Source organism: Maniola hyperantus, chromosome 15 (genome assembly GCF_902806685.2).
Source record: "Maniola hyperantus chromosome 15, iAphHyp1.2, whole genome shotgun sequence".
NCBI lineage: Eukaryota > Metazoa > Arthropoda > Insecta > Lepidoptera > Nymphalidae > Maniola > Maniola hyperantus.
In genome coordinates, this window is record NC_048550.1 from 1,244,317 (window position 1) to 1,269,110 (window position 24,794).

The 24,794-nt window shown below is 39.6% G+C and overlaps 3 protein-coding genes across 5 annotated transcripts; 1 reads left to right on the forward strand and 2 right to left on the reverse strand.

Moving 5' to 3' along the window:
• Positions 1-1,953: 1,953 nt before the first annotated feature.
• On the reverse strand, positions 1,954-14,286 carry LOC117988738 (ATP-dependent RNA helicase DDX42). The gene is made up of 14 exons (XM_034975917.2): positions 13,826-14,286; positions 12,143-12,233; positions 11,436-11,605; positions 10,390-10,630; positions 9,793-9,949; positions 8,793-9,032; positions 7,488-7,616; positions 6,736-6,910; positions 6,549-6,645; positions 6,246-6,396; positions 5,063-5,256; positions 4,101-4,210; positions 3,532-3,667; positions 1,954-2,138 (listed from the first exon to the last, which is right to left on the reverse strand). Exons 1-14 carry the CDS (start codon positions 14,050-14,052, stop codon positions 1,998-2,000), a joined length of 2,259 nt encoding a protein of 752 aa, XP_034831808.1. The 5' UTR covers positions 14,053-14,286; the 3' UTR covers positions 1,954-1,997.
• Positions 14,287-15,987: 1,701 nt separating this feature from the next.
• Positions 15,988-18,227, reverse strand: Pym (partner of Y14 and mago). The gene is made up of 3 exons (XM_034975918.2): positions 18,027-18,227; positions 16,737-17,000; positions 15,988-16,396 (listed from the first exon to the last, which is right to left on the reverse strand). The coding sequence occupies exons 1-3, from the start codon at positions 18,058-18,060 to the stop codon at positions 16,125-16,127; spliced, it is 570 nt and encodes a 189-aa protein (XP_034831809.1). The 5' UTR covers positions 18,061-18,227; the 3' UTR covers positions 15,988-16,124.
• Positions 18,228-19,014: 787 nt separating this feature from the next.
• On the forward strand, positions 19,015-24,460 carry mip40 (Myb-interacting protein 40). Of its 3 annotated transcripts, none has more exons than XM_069503517.1 (7): positions 19,015-19,259; positions 19,406-19,652; positions 21,499-21,595; positions 22,121-22,381; positions 22,830-22,962; positions 23,472-23,671; positions 24,336-24,460. In XM_069503517.1, the coding sequence occupies exons 1-6, from the start codon at positions 19,068-19,070 to the stop codon at positions 23,631-23,633; spliced, it is 1,092 nt and encodes a 363-aa protein (XP_069359618.1). In that variant the 5' UTR covers positions 19,015-19,067; the 3' UTR covers positions 23,634-23,671; positions 24,336-24,460. The 3 variants fall into 3 exon arrangements, with proteins under 3 accessions (XP_069359618.1, XP_069359619.1, XP_069359620.1); XM_069503518.1 differs by having other exon boundaries at positions 24,348-24,459; XM_069503519.1 differs by lacking the exons at positions 19,015-19,259; positions 19,406-19,652 and adding an exon at positions 21,177-21,387.
• The last annotated feature ends 334 nt before the right edge of the window (positions 24,461-24,794 follow it).

Sequence of the window (24,794 nt, forward strand, 5' to 3'; positions counted from 1 at the left end):
ATATTGCTGTAGAGAAGTTGGTATTTGCAAGATTTACAGTTTGAAATGAAATGATTTTATAGATGTTAGAGATATATGTGTAATTAGGCGTGATTGGACGTATTTTGAAGCGATGAACGCTTATAAGTGGTTAAGACGTCCGCCTCCTAGATTTTTTTGGAGTTATGTGCGTTTTAAGCAATCAAGTATCGTTTGCTTTAACGGTGAAGGAAAACATAATGAGGAAACCTGCACGCCTGAGAGTACTCCATGATGTTGTCAAAGATGTGTGAAGTCTGCACATCCACACTTGGCTAGCATGGTAGACTATGGCCAAATTCTTCTCATTCTGATAGAAGACCCGTGCTCAGTAGCGAATCGGCGATGGGTTTATCACAACTTTGACTTGGTTATGAGATTGAGACGGTTTTGTTTTAGAAAATTATATTTGAAAAAAAACTGATGGTAATCTGTCCCGGTATTAAACAGGAGATATCAGATACCCTTTTCTATTAGGTATTTTATTTGGAATTCTGTGGTCTATTTTAAAACACGGACGCTTTATCTGCAAAGACCAAACTTTCCTCCACAAATGTTACCTCAGCTGGCTCAAATTAAAAAGTTATTAGGGACGACATTACCACGATAGATAGGTATTGAACACCGATGTAGGTAAAGTAACTAATGTCAAAATGTAGTTAAAGTTAGACTTTAAAGCTTATTAAAGCTTATTAAAGCCACTTTTATTAAAGCTTATCCCCTTATTAAACTAGATTATCCCCTCGACTTCGTCTACACAAACAAAACCCTGTTTTACCCCCTTATAAGGGTTGAATCTCAAAGCTATATTTGCTATAATCCGCTGAAACAAATTAAGCAAATCAAGTAAATGAAGCCAATTAAGCTTTTGGTTCATTGTATATCATGGATTTCCGCAAAGTAACGCCTGCTTATACAAGAACAACAGGGGTTGAATTTTCAATAATCTTTTCTTAACGGATATGTATCGTCATAATAGCCATGCATGCCAAATTCCAGCCCGATGCGTTCAGTAGAGATGTGCGTTGACAGATCAGTCAGTCAGTCAGCTGGTGGATTGGTGCAACTCGCGTAAATCGCGAGTCAAGGTTTAGAAAATAATACATCCAATTGGGTACCTTTATCTTCCTATAACAATAGGTATACCTAGTAATGAAACGGTAGTTCCAATATAGAAATCAATTAGAAGAATGAGTCAGTTTCCATTTGTGCACAAAGTGTTTAAATGTGTTAAAGTTGTGCACACAGAGTTTAAGTTGGCAAGATAATCAACGTGAGATATTATCCGCAATCATCGCTTGCGTGCCGCGCAGCAGTTAACAGTTAGCACGATTCACGAACGTATTAAAACTTAGCCGAACACCACTGATTGTAGGATAGTCAGGGTGTGGTTCTATATGGCTAAACTATTTACTACATGTTTGGTTCCTTGGTGTGTTATATAATGTCTGTACCTTAAATGATTACACAACTAATCAATCTAAATATACATTTAAAAGGAAAAGGTGACTGACTGCCTGGCTGACTGACTGGGGGTAAAATAGGGGTTTGAAATTTGTAAGAATGTCTGTTAGTTTTGAAGTTAGAATCGTGAAATTGTGTATTCACACTGTATCAAGATTTTTGAAAAAATTTACCCCTAAGTAGAAAAATAAGGGGTTTGAAATTTATGAGTCTGTCAGTTTAAAAAAAATAAAAGGTGTAAAATAGGGGTTCGAAATTTGTGTACAGTCCGTTCACTATAACTTTTCCCCTGCCGTCAATGTTGGCACCATTGCTTTGTTTGCTTTATTCCTTAGAGCTTAGGGTTTATTATTGTGTGATTCGCAATGGTGCCAATATAACGTCAGGGGAAAGTAACAGTGAACGGACTGTAGTCCACGCGGATTTTTTTATAAATCTGGCAGAAGAGTAAATAAAACGCTTTTCCATGTGAACATAATACATTTATTACATCAGCAGTGTATACAGTATGTACATCACTCCCAGCGGCTGCGCTTGCCGCTCTTGCGCACGCGCTCGGGCCGGTCGTCCGCCTCGTCGGCGCCCGCGGGCTCGTTGACGCCGGGCGCCAGCGCCGGCCGCGTCTGCTCCCACGAGTGGTCCGATGACGCGGTGAACTGCGCAGAGAGAAAATCTCGAGAAGCAGGCGTTTCTTTGCGGAAGTCCATGATATGCAATGAACCAGAAACTTAATTTGCTGTAATCCGCTGAAACAGGTCGAATCTGTATGATGCAACATGCAGCATGCGAAATGCACCGCCCGCCCTCCCACTGCTAACCATGCAGGAAAAGCAGCCACTCGGCATGCAATACGCACCACCACCACGCAGCACCACACAAATCCCAAAACACACTCGACGCACGTTTCGCCCCGACACCGCAGCATCCTCAGGAGATGTAAACCTTACAATGCACAATAGGCTAGTTGACACTTTTTTTAAGTAGGTCTTATGGTTAATATTTGTCCTATTAGATCAAAAAAATTAACACTATATTTTTTTGCGCCCTAAAAACCGTAAAACTTTAATTTTAAAATATATTTTTCTTAGACAGGTGAAAACACTGTCGGCCATGTTTGGCCGATAGATTATCTGTGCTCTGACGTCATGCATTTGTAAACAACAGCATAACCTCCCAAAGTTTAATAAACATGACTTCTATACTAGTTTACATGAAAAATATAGTAATTATCGTTATTGTATCATCCGAGAATGTAAAAAGTTCCACTCAGGGGTGGAATTTCAAAAAATCCTTTCCTAGTGGATACCTTCTCTTTACCTACAAATAACACACCCACTAAATTTCATGTATCTAGGACCAGCTGTTTAGATGTTTAGGCTGTGCGTTGATATATAAGTTAGTCAGGACTTGAAATTTTATATATATGGATACTACGTTAGTCAATAGGGATGACATTTCTTTGTTTACATATTTAATGACGTCACATCATGGCTGACAGCGTTTTCTGAGTTTCAAATAAAAATAAAAACTGTATTTTTTAAAATTGGATTTATATATCCATCCTGCGTTTTTAATAATTGTTATTGATATATTTCGTTGTCTTAAGCAAAATACTATAATAAATAATCATTTATTGGACGAAATTAGATATGAGTCAAGTAGCCTATTATTGCAAAGATTTAGCAGTGGGAGGGCGGGCGGTGCATTTCGCATGCTGCATGTTGCACCATACAGATTCGACCTGTTTCAGCGGATTACAGCAAATTAAGTTTCTGGTTCATTGCATATGTCGTGAGACCATCTGCCCCCCGATTGTCTAAGAATAACGTATTCACCGTTATCGTAATCGTCAACAAATTCTGCCCTTTGATTGGTTGATTCGCTGTTTTTGTACATTCTTCCACAGCCCGTCAAAGGGCAGAATTTGTTGACGATTACGATAACGATGAAAACGTTATTCTTACACAATTGGGGGGCAGGTCGACTGCGGAAAACCTGCATCAATCATTATTGCAATCTCAATTGTTGTGATTAGCTGAATTTATATACCTGGTTGTACTGCGAGCGGAAGGCCTGCTTGAGTGAGGAGAGGCGGTCGGTGGCGGGGCCGCCGGTTTTCTCTGGGGCTGCGATGGCCAGTGGGGCTTCGTCGTTGTATGCGGGCAGGCCGGGCCGCTCCTTGTACCTGATTTATAAAAATATCTTAGCTTTAGTTTTATTTCAATACGCAACAGGTTTAAAAGTGTGACAAGTTAGGGAACTTCTGACAAAATGTCGAGGCCTCGACGTCACTGGCAGCCGTCAAATGTTACTTAGTACTTAGTACATTTGACGTAGGTAACCTTAAAGTAGCCCTATTTTTTTGATTTCACGTCACCATAGCCTAATATTTGACATGTCCTCGATTCAGGATCAAACCGAGAGTTCCCTCACTCTATAGTCGACGCATTTTAAACTGAGTCGTCGAGTTATCTTTCTGTTTCGCTCGCACTTACCTACGACCTATAAGTGCGAGCGAAACAGACAGATAACTCGACGACTCAGTTTAAAGTGCGTCGACTATAGTTCACTCTGGCTTTGTTTTATTGTATTCAAAGTGTAAAATGCTGACGTCTCACCCCAGCCCGCAGCCGCCAATGTTGAGGTTCTTCCCCTTGCCCTTCTTGAAGCGCGACTTGCGGAACCACGAAGACTGCATCGCCAAATTCGCGAGCTCTTCCGGCACCTCCTGCACAACACAATGTACAATGCGTACAAAATGAATTCTCACGCGCCATTTTAATATCATGTGTCAACTGTCATGTCAAAAGTACGATTTTAGTCCTTATTTTAAAGGTGAACCGTAGCTCCATTGCGGGAAAATTGGATCAATCATTATTACAATCGCAATCGTTGTGATTGGCTGAATTTATGGTTTTCTTGTTGCAACAATACATTGTAGCCAATAGTAAGCAGGCATCAACCAATATAGCTGTCATTCTACCGCAATCAAGCCGCGGTACTTTTGACATGACAGTTGACACAACGTTGAAATGACGCGTGAGAACACATTTTGTATATACTATATTATTATGTAAGTTTGATTCTCAAATGCAATTTGCAGAAATTCAATGGAGTTAAAAGTGAAACTATAAAAATGTTAGTGTTATTTTTTTTATTGCAATATGCGCGTTGATGCGTTATTGGGAGTTCATAAAGACGTGTAAATTTTGATATTTCAAGTGTGGTGTGTGCAAGTGTGTATGTAGGTGAGTGTGAGTAGTGTGTATGCAGATAAGTGTGAGTAGTGTGTGTATGTACTATGTAGGTAAGTGAGAGTAGTGTGCACGAATGTACGAATACGGTTTCGGTTGTACGAATTTGAATTGAGTGTGCATGAGTGTGAATAGTGTGCGTGGGTCTAATTAACAAAGTGTGTACGAGTGTGAGTAATGTGTCGTGTCGAGTGTACGAGTGTGAATAGTGTGTTTACGAAAGTGAGCAGAGTTTGTACGAGTTTGAGTATTGTGTACGAGTATAAATATTGTATGAGTGTATTTATGTGAGTGTGTCATGTGTTAAGTGTGTGTGTGTGTCTTACCTGCTGCACGCCCTCTAGGTTCCTCAGCAGGTGTCCCGCAAAGTCCTTGTCCTTGTCCCGCGAGAGCAGCGTGTACGCGTTGCCGCGCACACCCGCGCGTCCCGTCCTGCCCACTCTGTGCGTGTGTGTGTCTATGTCCCGGGATACCGTGTAGTTGATTACTGTACGGATGTGCGGGATGTCCAGACCACGGGCTTTTGTACAAGGAGAAAATATATCAGTAATACTAGCTTATGCTCGCGACTTCGTCCGCGTGGAGTACGCAAACTTCAACCCTCAATTTTACCCCCTTAGGGGTTGAATTTCCAAAAATCCTTTCTTACCGGATGCCTACGTCATAATAGCTATCTGCATGCCAAATTTCAGCCCGATCCGTCCAGTAGTTTGAGCTGTGCGCTGATAGATCAGTCAGTCAGTCAGTCACCTTTTCATTTTATATATTTAGATTAAGAAGAGCTTGATATGCACCATCTGCCCTACTAAAGAAGCAGGAAAAGCAAGTAATAAAGCCTCAATAGCTCAACGGTTAAAGGAGCGGACTGAAAATCGAAAGGTCGCCGCGCCGGTTCAAATACCACCTGTTGCACTATTGTCGTACCTACTCCTAGCACAAGCTTTACGCTTAGTAGGAGGGGAAAGGGGAATGTTGGTCAGTAACTTGGCTAAATTCTTATTTAAAAAAATACACAAAACCAACCCACAACACTATAGAAATTAGAAATCTTCTAGAACACACTCAAAGCCATAGTGCACAATTTGTGCAATTGAATTTAAAGATAGTAGTTGTGTAGAGTGTTGATGGTGTATACTTATTCTACAAACAGTTTTGTCAACGGTACTGGTTTCTCGACACTTCAGTCTAGTGCTGACGTAACTAAAATGGCGGCCACGCGTTAGCGATTTGCGGGACTCAACGGGTTGCGAAGCTGAAGTGGCCATGGGCAGGGCACATAGTTCGTACAACCCATAGACGTTAGGGTCCCTAGGTGCTGGAAAGGCGACCTCGCACCGGAAGACGCAGCGTTGGAAGACCCCCCACTAGGTGGACGGACGACATCAGACGAGTCGCAGGAAGCCGCTGGATCCAGGCAGCGCAAGACCGTGGCATGTGGAAGTCCCTACAAGAGACCTATGTCCAGCAGTGGACATCTATTGGTTGATGATGATACTGTAAGAGACTTACCGGCAACGTCAGTAGCCACAAGTATGTTGGACTCTTGTCGTTTGAAGGCAGTTATGACCTTGTTCCTGTCAGCTTGGTCCATGTCTCCGTGCAACAACAACGCATCGTATTGCTGTACGCCTAGATTCGCTGCCGTTTGTTCTGCTTCCAACTATAAACATCACAATTCACAAATGTCAATAAAAAAATAAATGCACAAATAAATTGAGATCTCACTTGCCATTTTAGCTCTATGTGTCAACTGTCATGTCAAAACTACGATTAGAGTCCTTTTTAATTTTTGTAATACATAAAATCAGTTACCTTTTTAGTTACAAATATTAACACACTTCCAGAGGAAAGGAAGTCGACTAGATTTTCTAATAACCAAGGCCATTTCTCTTCTGGTTTGTTGAATATTCTGAAACAAAAATAATAAGTAACATAATTTTCCAACACATGAAACAATAACGGATGAGTGCGTTACCGCTGTAATCCAAGTTTCACTGACCGCACGTGCTGCGCTACTAGATGGCAGGCCTCCCCGGCCGCGCCGTGCTGCACCCTCACGGGGTCGTGCAGCGCGTCGCGAGCCAGCTTCTCCACGCGCCGCGGGAACGTCGCAGAGAACAGCAGCGCCTGTCTGTCCGGCCGCACGTGGTTGCAGATCGACCTCACTTGCGGCTCTGTTGGAAACCGCGATATGACTCATGAGACTATGTTGGAAATGTGGACGTGAGACAATGTTGGAAATGTGGACATGAGACAATGTTGGAAATAAGGTCATGAGACAATGTTGGAATTCGGGACAAAAGACAATGTTGGAAATAGGGATGTAAGACAATGTCCAATGTCCGAATGACGATTTCCAATCGGAACGTGAGATAATGTTTTAATTCATGACATGAGACAATGTTGGAAATAGGGGCATGAGACAATGTTGGAAATAGAGACATGAGACAATGTTGGAAATAGGGGCATGAGACAATGTTGGAAATAGAGACATGAGACAATGTTGGAAATAGGGGCATGAGACAATGTTGGAAATAGAGACATGAGACAATGTTGGAAATAGGGGCATGGGACAATGTTGGAAATAGGGACATGAGACAATGTTGGAAATAGGGTCAAATTGACGCTCTGTTGGCAACATACCTTCAATCAAAAATAAATTACTATTAATATTTTATTTTCACTTATGAAGCCATAGCACTAGAGATCGCTAAAATTTTGAATACACTTAAACTAAGTGTTTTCACTTACCGAAGCCCATGTCGAACATCCGGTCGGCCTCGTCCAACACGAGGTAGGTGACTCGCTGGAGATCCGTGGCCTTACACTTGACGAGGTCTATCACTCGCCCCGGAGTGCCCACTATGATCTCCGCACCGCCTGGAACAAATAATCTATACTTATATTACTGATAATATGTGAAGGTTTGCCATTTTTTGGGGTTCCGTACCTCAAAAGGAACCCTTATAGGATCACTTCGTGGTCTGTCCGACTGTCTGTTGTGTCTGTCAAGAAAACCTACAGAGTACTTCGCGTTGACCAAGAATCATGAAATTTGGCAGGTAGGTAGGTCTTCTAGTATAAAGGAATAAATCCGAAAACCGTGGATTTGTGGTTACATCACACAAAACAAAATGTGCTTATGAACGAATTTAATTTGATTTATTTATTTTATGGAAACAAACAGTTACAATTACATAAATATTCATCACGATCATGATCAACCCCTCGCCGGCTCACTACCGAGCACGGGTCTCCTCTCAGAGTGAGAAGGTTTAGGCCATAGTCTACCACGCTGGCCATGTGCGGATTGGTAGACTTCACACATCTTTGAGAACATTATGAACATCTCAGGCATGCAGGTATCCTTACGATGTTTTCCTTCACCGTTACAGCAAGTGACATTTAATTACTTAAAACACGCACATAACTCCGAAAAGTTAGAGGTGCGTGCCTGGGATCGAACCCCCGACCTCCGATTAGAAGGCGGACTTCCTAACCACTATCACAGCTTATAAATACTAATTTAGCACATAAATATTAATTAATTTTTTTTTATTTTTTTAAATAGATATAGCGAGCAAGCGAGCAGGCGGGTCACCTGATGTTAAGTGATTACCGCCGCCCATGAACATTTGCAGCACCAGAGGAGCCGCCGATGCGTTGCCGGCCTTTTAGGAATTTGTTGGTCCGCCCCTTGAATAACCCCATGTTATAATCTAGTGGGAACACCGCCGATGGGAGTTGGTTCCACAGTTTGCACGTGCGTGGAAAGAAGGATCTGGCGCAGCGGACGGTCGAAGTGCACCAGACACCCAGATGGTGAGGGTGAAATTCCTTACGGTGGCGCGCGGTGCGGTTGTAGAAAAAAGAGGGTGGAATGAGGTCAAAAAGCTCTTCAGAGCACTCCCCATTATACAGGCGATAGAACACGCATAGAGAGCTAACGTCTCTGCGGTGCTCCAGGCTTTCCAACGAGCCGGTTAGTTTGGGATCGTCCACAAGTCGAACAGCCCGCCTTTGGATCCATTGGATTGAATTAACAACAAAACTTACCTTCCAACGCTTTGGTCTGTTCCCACTTGGATCCACCGCCGTAGCAGCACACGCATCTGATATTGTACACTTTGCCGAACTTCTTCGCCTCCATATAAATCTGTTGCGCCAGTTCCCTCGTGGGTGCCAGTATGAGACCTATTGGACCGTCTCCAGGCGCCAGCTCTTTCTGGTCCATGATGTGCACCAGGAGAGGCCACAAGAATGCCGCCGTTTTACCGGATCCCGTGCGTGCGATACCTATGGATGATAGATGAATAAAAACAGGTCAACACACATAATATAGTCAGAAACTGCTTTAGAGGGGGGGGAGAGGGGAAGGGGGGAGGGGGCCGGTTTATGTTTGCCAAAATAAACCAAACATAACTCAAAAATAACACTAAGTGTGAGATATGTTTTTAACTGTCCCTCTCCCGGGGATAAACTTCTCTCCCCTGTTGCCGTGCTTTAACAGGTGTATCTTGTATCCCACCCATGCTAGGGGAGGCAGGAAGAGATAGATAGATAGATAGATAGATAGAAACACTTTATTGCACACAAAAAATATTACATAAAATGACAAAAACAAAGAAACTAAAACTAAAAAATAATTGTATGCAAAGGCGGCCTTATTGCTCACAGCAATCTCTACCGGGCAACCTTTGGTGAAAGGAGAAACTAGGTGTGTTGGATAGTACTTACACGCAATACAGAAAAATGAAGTACACAGTATAATATTATATAATATAACTAGCTTATGCCCGCGACTTCGTCCGCGTGGACTATAAAAAAACTTCGAACCCCTATTTTACTCCCTTAGGGGTTGAATTTTCAAAAATCCTTTCTTAGCGGATGTCTGCGTCATAATAGCTATCTGCATGCCAAATTTCAGCCCGATCGGTCCAGTAGTTTGAGCTGTGCGTTGATAGATCAGTCAGTCAGTCAGTCAGTCAGTCAGTCACCTTTTCGTTTTATATATTTAGATTAAAGATTAATTACTAAGTAAGAGATCATTACTTACCGATCATATCTCGTCCAGATAAAGCAGCGGGCACACCGGCGGCCTGCACGGGCGTCGGCTGAGTGTATTCTGAGCGTCGGATCGCTTTCATGAGTTGCTCGTCGAAGCCCAAGTGCGCGAAACTGCTGACTGGCCGCGGCGGGTCGGGCCCCGAGATCTAGGACAAGATTCTAGTAGAAGATCTAGGCAAGATAGAATCATACTTTTAAAACAGTCAAACAGATGTCACATGTCACATCAGAATGGATTTTGGTCACAGAAAAGATTACAATTTTTTTTGTAACAAACTTCCAAAAATCAGTCAAGTGCGAGTCGGACTCGCACTCGAAGGGTTCCATACCATGGTACAAGAAAAAAAAAATTTAAATTTTCATGGCGGCCATTTTGAAATTTTCATTATCTGTTGTTATAGCGGCAATAGAAATCACATTCTGTGAAAAGTTCAACTCTCTACCTATTACAGTTCATGAGATACAGCGCGCTGACAGAGAGACAGACAGAAGGATGTGTGTTAGTAATAGGGTTAGCACCAATCGGGAACCTTAAAAAGGAGGAAGTTCTCAATTAAGACCTAAAAACCCAGTAGAGGAAACTAACCTTTACACCTAGATTCTTCTTCAGCTCCTCAACTTGTTGCTGATCTAACTTCTCTATATCCTCATGTGGTGTATAGAAGTTCTTCTCGAAGGGCGCGTACTGTATCTCGGAGTGGTCGATGGGCGGCAGGGGATCTATGATCTTCTTCTTTGGAGGTGGTAAGGGGTTGCCGTCTTCGTCATATTCTATTTCTATGTCTGAGCCATCATCTCCTGTTGTGAGTGGATTTTCTTCCATATATCTGTGTAAAACGATTTCAGTTTTACATAATATACCTATTTACCTATTAATGGTAAAAAAACCGGTCAAGTGCGAGTCAGACTCGCGTACCGAGGGTTCGATAGTACAGTCATATTTTTTCAACATTTTGCACAATAAATCAAAAAAACTCTGTTTTAGAATGTACAAGTAAAGCCCTTTAATATAATACCCCACTTGGTATAGTTGAACTTGGTATAGTTTTAACTTTAAAAATTGAGAATACTAATATTTGTTCATGAACACATTTTAATTTTCTTTTCTGTAACAAATTCACGGCTTTCGGATTTATTCTTTTACTTGTGCTATATTAAGACCTGCCTTGCCTACCTACCAAATTTCATGATTCTAGGTCAACTTGAAGAACCCTATAGTATAGGGAAGTACAATCCAGGATAAAAAGACTACCACTGCTTCAGAAAGAATATCCTACTAAGAAGAGTCAGCAAGAAACTCAGCATTTCCTCTTGCCGCAGTTGAAACACTGGTACTGATTTTGAACACAACCAAATTTTAGAGTATTCGCATCCTCTTCTTACTAATGTAATATGACAAGGACAGACGCAGTTAGACAGTTTTAAATTTAATTTTTAGATGGTAAAACCCGTGATTTTAGCGCACAGTCGCGAGCTTACTGTTTAAATTTGTAGCGTGCACTAAAATTTACAGTCTTTAAATGTAAAGTTCATGTTCTGTCCCTTTTTAGCATTGTTAAAAAGAAAAGGATGCAGATACTCTAAATTTAGTTTAAAGAAAGACAACAGAATCGGTGCCAATGATGAACTAACTTGTAATAGCTCTCTTCGTCATCCATCTCGTCTATATCCCCCCTGGTGCCGCGCGCGCCGTCCCCCTTGCCAGTGACCGCGTTCTCCTTGCTGCTCTTCAGGTCCCGAGCCGCCTGCTGCTCCAGCCCCGCCATGTATGCGTCCAGGGGGTCCTCGTCTTCATCATCTGCCTGTGGATAAGCAAAGATCGGAATAGGTTATAGTGCAATTTGTGGTGAAAGACGTGCAACATTATCAACAGTTGGATATGACTGCGGGATTTCAGTCTTGCGCGATTTTGTGTGATAAAAAGCCTTTGTTACATTGGGTCATAGAAAGAGACAAATAAAAATCATCATGTTAATATTTCTTGGAATCACATTGACTGTAACATTTTAAATAGGGCTAGTTTAGCAGCAACATACTATTAAATATTAGAATAAATAAAAATATGTTAGGCTTTATTATTTATTCCTGTAATATTCGAAATCATTAAGTAACTTTATGAATTGGCATATCCTCATTTTGATATCATGCGAAATTGCACTGTCCATTCTGATCATTGATAATAAGGTTTCAGGCCTCATTTAGATGCAGGGTGTTGTGTGGTGCATTTGAAATGAAATGAAATGATTTATTTGTTTTAAAAGGTCTTTTTAAAATTGTGCCAGGGACCCTGAAGTAAGTTTGCATTGTATAGAGTGTAGCTTCAATATAAATATACCTACTCTAGAACTGCTGGCTTCATTGGTGGGGCTGCCAGGTGCAGGAATGTAAGCCAGGGCTGGAGTTGGCGGCTCATCATCCTCATCAAAGTACCTGCCAACAACACACAAGTCTTAAATATATAAAAAGAAAAGGTGACTGACTGACTGATCTATCAACGCACAGTTCAAACTACTGAGACCCTGTCAGGTACAATTTTAGGTACAGTAAAATAAGATAAAGATAAAAAGAAGATGCAATAAAAGGTTACAATTTAAAATACAATAAGAAAATAATTAAAATTATTAAATTATCATTATAATAAATAAATAATAAATAAATAAGCCTTTATTCAGACATGTTTCATTTTTACAGTAATATTGTTAGTTGCTAATAATAGGTACAAGATTACAAAATATTAAACTACACGATTTTACATAACTATTATTTCTAAAGTAACTTATTTCTAACACTTATAATATATTATATTACTTATTTATTAAGTCTTGTACTGCCTCGATAGCCTACAATTCGTCTGTTTGCCACTTTTTGGCAAAGGCCTCCTCCAATTGCCTCCATATATTTCTGTCGCCAGCAGTTCTAGACCATGTGGCGCCTGCTGTTTCTCGGATATCATCAACCCATCTTTGTGCTGGTCTACCCCTTTTTCTTTTTAAATGTCCTGTGTACCAGTGCATTACTGTTTTGCTCCATTTATCTTGTTAATGATAATTTTGACAAGACAAAATTATCATTACTAGATATTAAATATTATTCATTTGCATGCTATATATAAGGCTTGACTTGAATTTCAAGCATATGAACTAACAGCTAGTAAACAGTACTATCTCAATTTTAACAACTTTACAGCATGAACGAAAACCTTGTTCCCTTCAGCTAAATTCTAATTGTGTAGTTGTGTAGGCCCTGCCAGTGTAGGTGAAGCCGAGGTGCCAGCCAGGTAACCTCCCAGTGTGCCTGGGTGCTGCTAGTCCCTTTTGGGTGCCTTCGGGCATCCGAGGGGAAGAGCAGTATTCGGGCCGGTGCACCCTGGTAACATGGCTAACAATCTCTCTTCGGGGATATTGTTAGCCATGGCTAATGACCTGGCAGGGGGAGGTTTCTCCACGTGTCCCTCTGACTAGCAGAGGGCACAGTGGACGAGGTGGAGGATGGGACGCGGGCGACGTGCGCGGAACCGCGTTGTTGCCCGTTGGGTCCCCCGGGGGGGGGGAGGCGCACATCGTTGGTGCGCCTCAGACGTGTTGTGGGGGACCTCGTGTGTGGGGTCCCCGGCGGAGCGGTGGTTTGCTTTGGCGTTCCCGTGACCCAGTCGCCAGGCAACGTGCAGGAATGCCGCTGGGTTTTAGTGGGTATTCCGGTCGCCTCTCGGCCGGCGAATCCCACATACCTTCCCTCCAGTTGGTTGGCTGGCTGGCTTCCAGGAGGGGGGGGATGCATAAACGCATTTCCCAGGTGAAGCCTTGTTATGTACTTACAATGATATTATTCATAGTATTTTGCAGTAGTTGTAAATATTTTGTGTAATCTTAATTTGAGATAGGACTTAAAACAAGAATCACTGACATAAATGCATCTTACTTTAACTGAAACTAAGTTTGAGCAAAGTCAAAGTATGCTTTATAGATCTCAGCCTAAGAGCCAAGCCACCTATGGGCTAAGGCTTAAATTATAAAAAATCTAACTCATCCTCGGTCTTCGCCCTCTTCTTCCCGATCGTGCCCCAGTTCCCGGTAACCGCATTCTGAGTGATGGCATTCATCGTCGAATAGCCCTGCTTCGACAGCCCACTGGGCGGAGGCACCGCGTGCATTGGCGTCGTAGGGGGTGGCACAGCGTGCAGGGACACGTTCGAGGGGTTCCGCTTCGGCATCGTGAACCCAGCGAACCCGAAACCTTTCCCTCCACTCATTTTGTAGCACTTAAGATAACCAATGAACACTCAAATCAGCTATCATCACAAATTCACTTTTACTTATTCTCTACAGTCGATTTGTGGCTAAACTACAGCGGTTGCCATCTAACGCTAATTTAGTTATGAAATATTAAGCTGTACATTGTAATTAATAATTAAACTACCAAAATTAATAAAGAATCAAGAAGCAAACAACAGCCAGCAAAATGTCCATGAAAATGTCCTCAGACTATGTATATAAAAATGTCTAACAAATGACAGATGATGGACAGTGCTGCAAGTTTATGAGTTTAATTCCCCTGTTAAGGTCCATGAAATTAATAACAGTACCCGGCAGGAAATATTCCACATCGAACTTTAGAGATTTCCACTTCGTACTAGCGTCGTCTCTGTCACTTATTATCTATGTGACAATTTATTAAACTTATTAAGCTGTGATAATTACCTACTAAGAAATAATTTGTTTTTGACCCATCATCCCCAATCATTGGTTATGTCGTGGGCAACCTAAACCTACCCTTTAATACTTAATCTAAGTATTTCCCAAATATTTAATTTCTCTCTAAGCGGTCGCACTTGTAGATCTATCAAAATAGCTAGAGTAGTTATTTGCATCCTGTTCTTACTAGTGTAATATGAAGAGGACAGACACAGCTTGACAGACGCGCTTATAGTCCGTTCAAAATGACATCCCTATTTTTGACAGGTTTAATCTCGGTCTAATGAACAAACAACAAAATATCTTGTCTATGGGTAAATGATACGACTACCGAGACTAACTATTAGGTACCTACCTTTTTTTATGCGTGATTATCCTATATGTTATTGGTCTGTGTGCGTGATAAAGACGAACGAAAACACAGAGTACGGCAAAAACGAAAACTTGTGGCGAAAACTAAATAAACATCGGAAAATTTCTCAAAAATTTGCTAACTTAACACGCAAAAATGTTTTTCAAAGTGTTTGTCCTGATATTCTCGATGCTAGCCGTTAGCAGAGTGGAAGCAGCGCATAGTTACGACTTTGGCGACTTTTTGGCTACAGTTTTGGGTATCGGGATCGCTGTAATTGGTATTCTAGCATGCCTCGGCAATTACGCGAGGCAGAAAGCGAGAAATGAATTTATATAAAGTACTATTCATGTAAGTACCTGTACAACTTAAATAATCTTTAAGCATTTAGTTAAGTTTCCAACCAAAGTAATCTACCAAAATAGTCTCTGATAGGACTTAGTAATTTTATTGTTGTATACAGCAACTTTAAAATAGCTTTTCAAAAATGTTTGTTTTGTTTCAGATGCTGTTAAGAATATCATCACTTTTAAGTCAAGTTTTGTAATGAAGAATTAATTTCTCACTATAATGCATAATTTATGTATTTATTAAATATGCACAATATCTATGCTGATTTGGTGTCATAATGTCTCTGTAATAAAATATTTGTATAGAAATTATATAAAATAAGTTCATTTTTATAATTTTTTAAACAGTTAATCGTCCCTGGTAATGGATCACAATTTTTGAAGCAAGCTCATAGGTGTCATTAGATGTGTAAACTACACACCAATATCTTTCTAGGCAATGTTGCTATGCTATATCACACACACAAGCAACAAGCATACTTTGTCTTCTTGAGCATTACATTTTCTCTGGATTGTTTTATTCAAGACATGTTTGACTGAACTATCTCATCTAGTTGTTTGTTTTTGACTGCTATAGTCAAAAATAGCAGCAGGCCAACCTGGAAGGTGTATGGCAGTTTTTATTTACTAAACCCTTACCCTTAACAGTGGTTACACACTTATCCAATCCGAGTCTGAAAATACGTTCCTTTATGTGTATGGGAGCTTATGACATGTAGATAATTGCTGGTACTCTCACGGATGACGGAAGTGCAGTGTGTAATCGCCGTAATTGTAAATAAAATTCATAGTAGGTGTAAATAAAATGTTATTTCATCGATGTCTAAAACTTTGTGAGCATTGGTCGCTTTCACACAAGACAATTGGAATTTAAAAAAAACTGATCCTTGATAAAATATCTTATAAAATAAATTCATTTTGGCTTAGGTCATTCACTACTTGTATCTAATGTGTCTATTTCTTTGATTATGTCATTTTTCTTTGAGATTTTTTCTTTTTGCTCCTTATCTGGATTCTTGAGGGTTCCAGATTTAAGTTTTTCCTCGAGAAGTTCGATTTCTCTTAATTTCTTTTTTAAGTTTTTCAGTCTTTTGGCTGGATCTGAATGTGTTGGTGTCGCGCATGGTGCTGGAGATGGACTAGTGAATGTGGGCTCTGTTATTTCACATTTTCCAAGTTTATCCGCTGCTTCTTCTACAGCTGTAACATAAAAAAGTATTTTTACCATGAGAAATAAACACATAACATCACAAGATACTTGGTACCATTACCAATTGGTAATGGTGAACTTAAAATTGAAGAAGGTTTATTATTTTTTAGTCTAGGGTGGATACTGACATTTTTACCCAATATACAGGTAGCTGTTTTAGAAATAAGCCCTATTGTACGACCATGCCTTAAATAGTGAACAAAAAATCTGCTGTTCCATACATTATTTCAATTTTCAAATAATATTGACTTATTATTTATTTATTATAAGTATTGATTAAGATCAGCAAATAATGTTGTATATGATTATTTAACCAGCTTTCAAGGTTACCTGTCTTCTTTTTCTTTTTTTTCTTCTCAACATTGATTATCATGCCTGGTATGGGCTGGAAGGAGCCTTTCTTAGATTTCTTCATCTCCTCCACTATTTCACTAGTAAGGCCTACAGGGACTCCAGTGTTCTGCTTCGCCTTGAACTGTTTGCCTTTACTCTCATATAGAGGGACTTCTTCTTGTGGCACATATCCATCCTTTATGCGTCTAGGTTTTCTCCAAGTGCCATCGGGTCGTTGGGTTGCAGGTATAAATTTACCACCTGCAAAAATTGTTATTTATTTAATTATACTAGTTCTTCATAACATATGAGTTACCTATACATTTAAGATATAAACTGACTGACTGATTAATCAATGTTATAAATCATATTATAAAATAAAATAAAAATGTTTTTGTTTGTTGGCTTGTCCTTCAATCATGCTGCAACAGAGCAACGGATGAGTGTCAGTTTTTTGCATGGATATACTTAAAGACCTGGAGAGTAACAGGCTGTTTTGTACCCTGGAAAATCAGAGTTCCCAAAGGTTTTTAAAAACCTAAATTGTGGACCATCTACTAGTTCTCAATATGTAATATCCTTCACTAAGAAAGGATATTCGGAAATTCCACCCAATTGGAACAATGGTGCATCGACTAATTTTGATATAAATGATATCAAACAAATCATATGCACAACTAGCTAATGCTCATATGCACAGCTAGCGTAAACCCACTTAGGGGTGGAATTACCAAAAAGCCTTAGTGGATGCCTACCTCATAATAGCTATCTGCATGCCAAATTTCAGCCCGATCCGTCCAGTAGTTTGAGCTGTGTGTTAATGGATCAGTCAGTCACCTTTTCCTTTTATATATTTAGATGAGATGCAGGCAAACTTTCGATAACTTTTGCATAAGTACGAAATCTGTTATAGCTTTGTTTAATGGATCTTCAGAGCACCAAATAGAAATATTTTTGAGAGGAATTTGAAATATTAAAAATATTTACAACATAAATCAAGAGCATAGTTCTTGTATTCAATCTGATATTTCATAAAGAGTGCAATTTGCGCATCTATAAATAGTTTGTTGGTAAAACTTTCTACACTACATGCTTGCTGCACGAAAATAATTATGGACATGAATTACAAGTTCATTCAACTTGTACGTCATAGTAAACGTTTTCAGTTTAATTCAACAAACTACTCTGCTTCATTAATCATAAACCGTATAGTGAAAATTTAATATAAATATTGACATATTGATCTGTAGTGTATGTACACAAAAACTATTATAATTACGTGCTCACCGTCAGCATCACGTTCATACGCGGTTGTCGCCATTATCTCTTTTGGGCGGTGGGCAGGAGCGCCTTGTTATTTTATAAAATAAGTTAACTTTCAAGAAATAATCTTGATAATTCCGGCAGTGCTATTTTCGTATCACCATTTCACAGTCCTTATTCTGAGACCATTTCGCTTCGAGAATTTTTGACATCTACCGACTACCAAAGAGTATATAATCACTAGATAGTAGATACGTTTTAACATCTACAAGTCTACTGCACAGACCAATAACATATAGGAAATATCAATGGATACCTATATAGATAGGTCTACTGCTGTCTGCTTTAGTCTTTATATACTCTTTGGTTGGCTACATAGAGTAGGATATAGTTACAGTGCGACAAGGCTATCTTGGCGCGTGGCAAAAATCGGAACTAACGTTGCCGTCGAGTTTGTTCTTTCTTAGAGTATTATGGTTCTTGTTTGAATAAATCCTTTGCATCTATATAGAAAGTAGTACCTAGTACTTCCAACTTCTTTGGTATAAACTGAGCTGAGTACATAAACTCAAAGAATTTGTATGTAGCACTACGTAGCCTAAACCTAAACAGTGGCCCTACCGCGGTTGTTTGACAGCTACAATGTCACGATCGCAATCATCTCTGATTGGTTAATGCTCGCTCACTATTGGCCACAATGCATTGTTGCAACAAGAATCGCATAAATTCAGCCAATCAGAACAATTGAGATTGTAATAATGATTGATGCAGGTTTTAGACAATCGCCCTACTGGTACCTATACATTCGTGCCTAAACCTAAATACATTGAGTCTGACATTTCCACGGACATTTCATTTCAGACCGTCCTCAGACGGTCTTTCGCAAAAAAACAAATGTTGCAATAAAAATAAATGTGAAAACCAAAGAGAATATAATCACTACGTTCTAGTGAAAACCATAGAGATAGTATACATTTTGTTTAGGTTCATGAACTGTCATGACGTCACACTGATTGGTAAACAACGGCGTTTTATTAGTGAAAAAGTACATTTTTGCAATTTGAAATGAATAAATTGCCTTATCATTGGTGTGGAGTTCCTGAATGTCAAAATACTAGTGTAAAAACACCGAACAAGTTGTGGATACAAGTGCCAACAGATACAAATAGAAGAAAAACTTGGTTTAAACTAGCGAGAAGGAATCCGAAGCGGTTGTGCAAAACAACACGTTTGTACTTTTGTGAAGATCACTTCGATGTAAGTATAAGACTATCTAACTAATCTCGATTATCTTTTACCACAATAGTTAATTATCTATTTAGTTATAATATTACTTTCGCAATGTATTTACATTTTGAGGTTATGTATTGTAAAGTGACTATATTTAACGTTTTACGTTTTAGTTAGAAAACGACATGGAAAACTATTTACGGTATAAATTAATGGGTTCAGTTAAACAAATTCGAATGAAACCGCATTGCATACCATCCAGATTTAATTGCCTAGCAGACAGAAAATGCCAGTCGGCCTCAAAAAAACCTCGTCTTGCCTTTGCTAAACGGCAAAGAAGGTCTATTATTAAGGAGATTGAAGAGAACCTTAAATACAAAGAAAGACAAACCGTCACAATTTTACCACCTGCCCTTGAAGGTAATTTTTCATTACAACTACAAGCCATGTGATGTCACAGTTGGAATTATTGATTATTCATCATGGCGAAGATGGCGGCGTGCCGCGCGGCTATGAGTTTCGTATGTTTCAAATTCAGTGAATAATGACGCTGTCTCTTTCGAACGAACGTTTGCTCGAAATCGGTGTAGCGTCTCATTTCACGATAAATTATCCATTGAAATTATCAAAGATTAAAGGAGTGTAAACTGTAGGCACGGAACAAGGAAAGGTCCACGAAAGGTCTTTCATTGTTCCGTGAGTGGTTATGCTTATGGTTATTACCACGTTATTAGTTACCCGTAAATAGAGTAATAAAGGTAGATCGAAGTACTGTGTAACCGCGTATGACATAGCGATTACACGATTACCATTGTTTAGTAGTCAATATTTGTATTAACCGATCAACAATATTTGTATTAAACGTTTTTTATGTGATAACAAGTAAATAACTCATGAGAAATACAATTACGCCACGAATTCTCAAAGTTTGTTTCGCAACTAAAGTTGCATTCCTTGTGTGTATTCTTGAAAAAAACCAGTAACACGATAAGGGACAAAAAATAGGTTAGCTGCGTCTCTGTTTAACACATTAGTAACTTTATCTGTGCTCTCTTTTTAGTGTGAATGAGAAAGCAAACGTTCCTGTATCTACCTTTATTACTCTATCTTCGTTATTACCATTATTACGACCACAGACCAATAACATATAGGATATACGACTTAAGGCTTCGACAAGGATCTTTTGGCACTTGAAGGACATTGTATAGTGGGAATAAAGGCTGCCAGCAAATAAAATCTCAATTTTTAGGGAATATATTGAAAATGTCGATGTAACTGAATGAGGAATTGGGGAAGCCGTCCTTGTTTCCGCATCGAGAAAGATTAATTAAAACCATCGATAGGCCATGGGGTTGCAACTTACCATGATTACCTGCTCAAATACTATGTTTACCTAGCTACATATATGATGCAGACACATTTATGCTGTATCTATTATGGTATATATCGTGATTTTATGTATATGGAATGGTTCTAATAGGTACCTATTTAACAAAAAAGAATACCATAAATTCAGCCACAGGCGTAGATTGACTAAAAAAGCTAGACTAAAGTACTGTGTAACCACGTCTGAGATAGCGATCAACAATATTTGTATTAAACGTTTTTATGTGAAAACAAGTAAATAACTCATGAGAAATACAATTACGCCACGACTTCTCAAAGTTTGTTTTGCAACTTCTTGTATGTATTCTTGAAAAAAACCAGTTACACGATAAGGGACAAAAAATAGGTTAGCTGCGTCTCTGTTTACCACATTAGTAACTTTATCTGTGCTCTCTTTATAGTGCGAATGAGAAAGCAAACGTTCCTGCATCTACCTTTATTACTCTATCTACTCTTTGTCTAGATTTTTTACTCCGTCTACGTTTTCCGGTGTATCGTTTTTTGTTTTACTGCGGAGTTCGCTATTACTTTACTCTAGGGTAGGGGTATTCAATTTTTGGAAGTTGGTAACACTGCTAAAAAACTATTACGTTTTTCAAAATCGAAATCAATCAAGTTGATGTCCTGTTTTGTAATTTTATTCGTTTCTTTTCTAAATTAATATCATTATCAACTAATATGCCTTTATCAAAACGTAGAAGACTATTGGCACCTAAAAAGAATGCTAAAGTTGTGCCCGAATCAAAAGAATCAGAGGAACAGAATGTTGGTACGTAATTCGTCGGCTTTATTTGCTTAAAAATAGAAATCTTTACGTAAAATGGCTTATTTAATTTACACAATTTTATATTCGAATACTTAGATAATGATGTTTCAACAGCTCGCGGGCGCCTCAAAGGTGCCTTGTTGGAAATGATGGAACCAGCCAATGAGGAATCGGATGCTTCCACAGAATATGCGCCTGCTAGACGTGAAAGGTAGTTATTTCATGTGAATTTGATCTCCTTTTAAATTTAATTAAGACTATAAAACCACTGTTCAAAATTATACTTTTAATTGTAATAGATAATCTATCTATATAATATATAAAGCAAAATACCACTCACTCACTGACTAATCACGAAATCTCAGGAACTATAAAGCCTACAAACTTGGAATTTAGAAGGTAGGATCCTTCTAGGACGTAGGTCGGACGTCAGCTAAGAAACGGTTTTGAGAACATGCCCCCCTAAGAGGGTGAAAGGGGGGAGGAAAGTTATATGAAAGTCCTATGTTTTTAAAGTTAGAGACGTGAAAATCGACATTTGGTTAATAGGTATAAATAATAAAAATCTGTATAAGTCAGTTTGGGAAATTCTCCATTAAGGGTAGTAAAATAGGGGGGAAAGTTTTTATAGAAAAGTTTTAAATATTGTTAATTTACCTTGAAATTTGAAACGTAGGTTGTTTCTAGTCATGTATGTGTTCAAAAATAATACCCTTCATCTTAATACGATCCACAGACGACGTAGCAGCCCTAAACAGATCCCCTGGTACCAAAGACCTCATAGAAAACATATCCCTCTAGACCGAAAGGAACACTTATCGTTAGAGGATGATAAACCAGAGATGCGCCCAAAGTCCCCGCAGAGACAGTCCTACGTGCTGAAATTGTTTGACAGGAGTGTGGACCTTTCACAGTTCAAGGAGGATTCCCCGCTGTATCCAATATGCAGGGCCTGGATTGCTAACCAGCCTAAGGCCAACTATAAAAGTTATTTAAAGTGAGTTTTTTTGTATGGCTTTTTATTAGAGTTCCGTATCTCAAAATAAAAAAAGGAGCCTTATAGGATCATTCGAGTCAGCCTCACTCACCATCTAAGGCAACTTGCTCGCAGCCAGGATGCAAAACGCGGTGTTGCTAGACTCAGCCAGGATAGTCCGCCGATTTCTCAACCTGTCGCCCTGACCCCCGGCCATTTGGTCTCCCCTGCTGGGGTGTAATCCTCCGCTCGGTACAAATATGTCTTTATGTAATGTGTATGTAAGCAGTACTGCTTATCTATTTTTATATATGTAAGTATATTATATTTCTTTCTGGCTTTTATAAATATTTATCTTGTATGCGGGTGTGAGAGAAGAAACAAGATGTTTAATCAGATACACATAAGATGTTAATAATTGTATGCAATGGCAGCCTTATTGCTAGTATGCTTTGTTATTTATATCCAGCGAAGAACCAGAAGAGCCTCCATCAGAAGACAGTATAGAGCTGCCGGGTCCAGAAGGCCCCGTCATCTCCCGCATACCCAGCTTGCTGCCCGAGCAGAAAGCATGCAGCAAAGACAGCATTGATTTGAATTATGTGAGTACTTAACTTCTCATTTATGAGTTACTAGCTGATGCCCGCGACTTCGTACGCGTGGATTTAGGTTTTTAAAAATCCAGTGGGAACTAAGTATTCTATGTCACTCTCCAGGTCTTTAACTATAGCCAGGTAAAAAATCACGTCGATCCGTTACTCCGTGGTTGAAGGACAAACCAACAAACAAACACACTTTCGCATTTATAATATGTGTATGGAATATGGATGTCGGTCAGGAATAATGTAGCTTTCTACTGATAAGAGAATTTTCAAAATCAGTTCAGTAGCCTACCTTTTTATAATATTAGTGAGTAATGAGAGTGCTTACTATAGCTTAGTTCTGAATAACATCAAATTTTGCAAAATGTTATCAGGCACTGTTCATTATCAAATAAAAAGCTAGCGTATTCAAGTCTTTTCCTTATAAAAAAGCCACATAGTCACACTTGTGACTCGGCTTTCTAAATTATAAAACTTCATTGAACTTAAGAGAATTAAAAACTGTCCAGCTGTCGGCGCCGCCTCCGAGCAGAGAGCAGCTGTTACAGCAGCACATGTCGCGCTGGGTGGCCGTGCGCGGGGCGTGGCTGCAGCGCGCAGCGCGCGTGGAGGCGCGCTACGGCGCCGCGCAGGCCGTGCTCGACCAGATAACCAGTACAGTCAACCAGTAGCCTTGTCGAGGAGGAACTACTTTCAATTATTGTTTATTGTAAGTCATCATCAAACGTCCACTGCTGGACATGGGTCTCTTGTAGGGACTTGTCACCATGTTTTAATGTGTAACAAAACTAAGTTGTTGTAAGTTCTTTTGCGTAAAACTCTTTCGATATTTTTTTGCAATATTCTCCAGATTTATAATTAAAAAAACCGACCAAGTGCGAGTTCACCGAGGGTTCCGTACTACAGTCGTATTTTTTCAACATTTTACACGATAAATCAAAAAGTATTATGCATAAAAATAAATAAAAATCTATTTTAGAATGTACAGGTTTCATGTGATACCCGACTTGGTATAGTTATCTTTGAAAATTGAAAATACTAATTATTTGAACATGAACACATTTTAATTTCATTTTGTTTCACAAATTCACGGTTTCCAGATTTATACTTACCTACCTGCCAAATTTCGTGATTCTAGGTCTGATTTAGAAGTAACGATTTTAGTCCATATTTTAAAGGTGAACCGTGCTTTTGACATGACAGTTGATACAGAGTTAAAATGGCGAGTGAGAACTTAAAATTCATGTCTAACCGCCGCATTCAGAGTCACTTAATCGTTACTTAAGACAATAATTAGTATGGATATGGAATGCCTTAAGTAACGATTAAGTGACTCTGAGTGCGGCTGTAAAACTTATTTTCTTTTGTTTCAGCCCTGTGTTAAGTACAGTGTTAAGCTACAAAACCAAGCTGGTTTTTTATTATTTAAATTTTTATAGCATTTTTTGATTGATTTGATAGATGGTTTGTACTTTGTAGCATTAAGATATAACGATTAAGGTTCGTACGCACCTGAGCGGCGCGGCGCGGCGCTTCAGCGAGCTGCACGTCGCGGCACAGAGCGTCAAAATATCATTTCTATCATTTTGTATGGCGCATATCGCACTAGAGCGGCGCTGCACAGCGCTTCACCACGCTTCACCGCGCGTTGCCGCGCGTCACATCTGGAGAGAATATTTTGAAGCGCAGCGAAGCGACGCGCAGTGCAGTGACGCTAGTGCGACATACCCAGCGGCGCGGCGCGGCGCTTCGCGCTCGTACGCGAACGGGTATAAAAGTGACGCGCAAGTGGCGCGAGGTGCCGCGTACTGAAGTTGTAGTGCGGTAGGCAC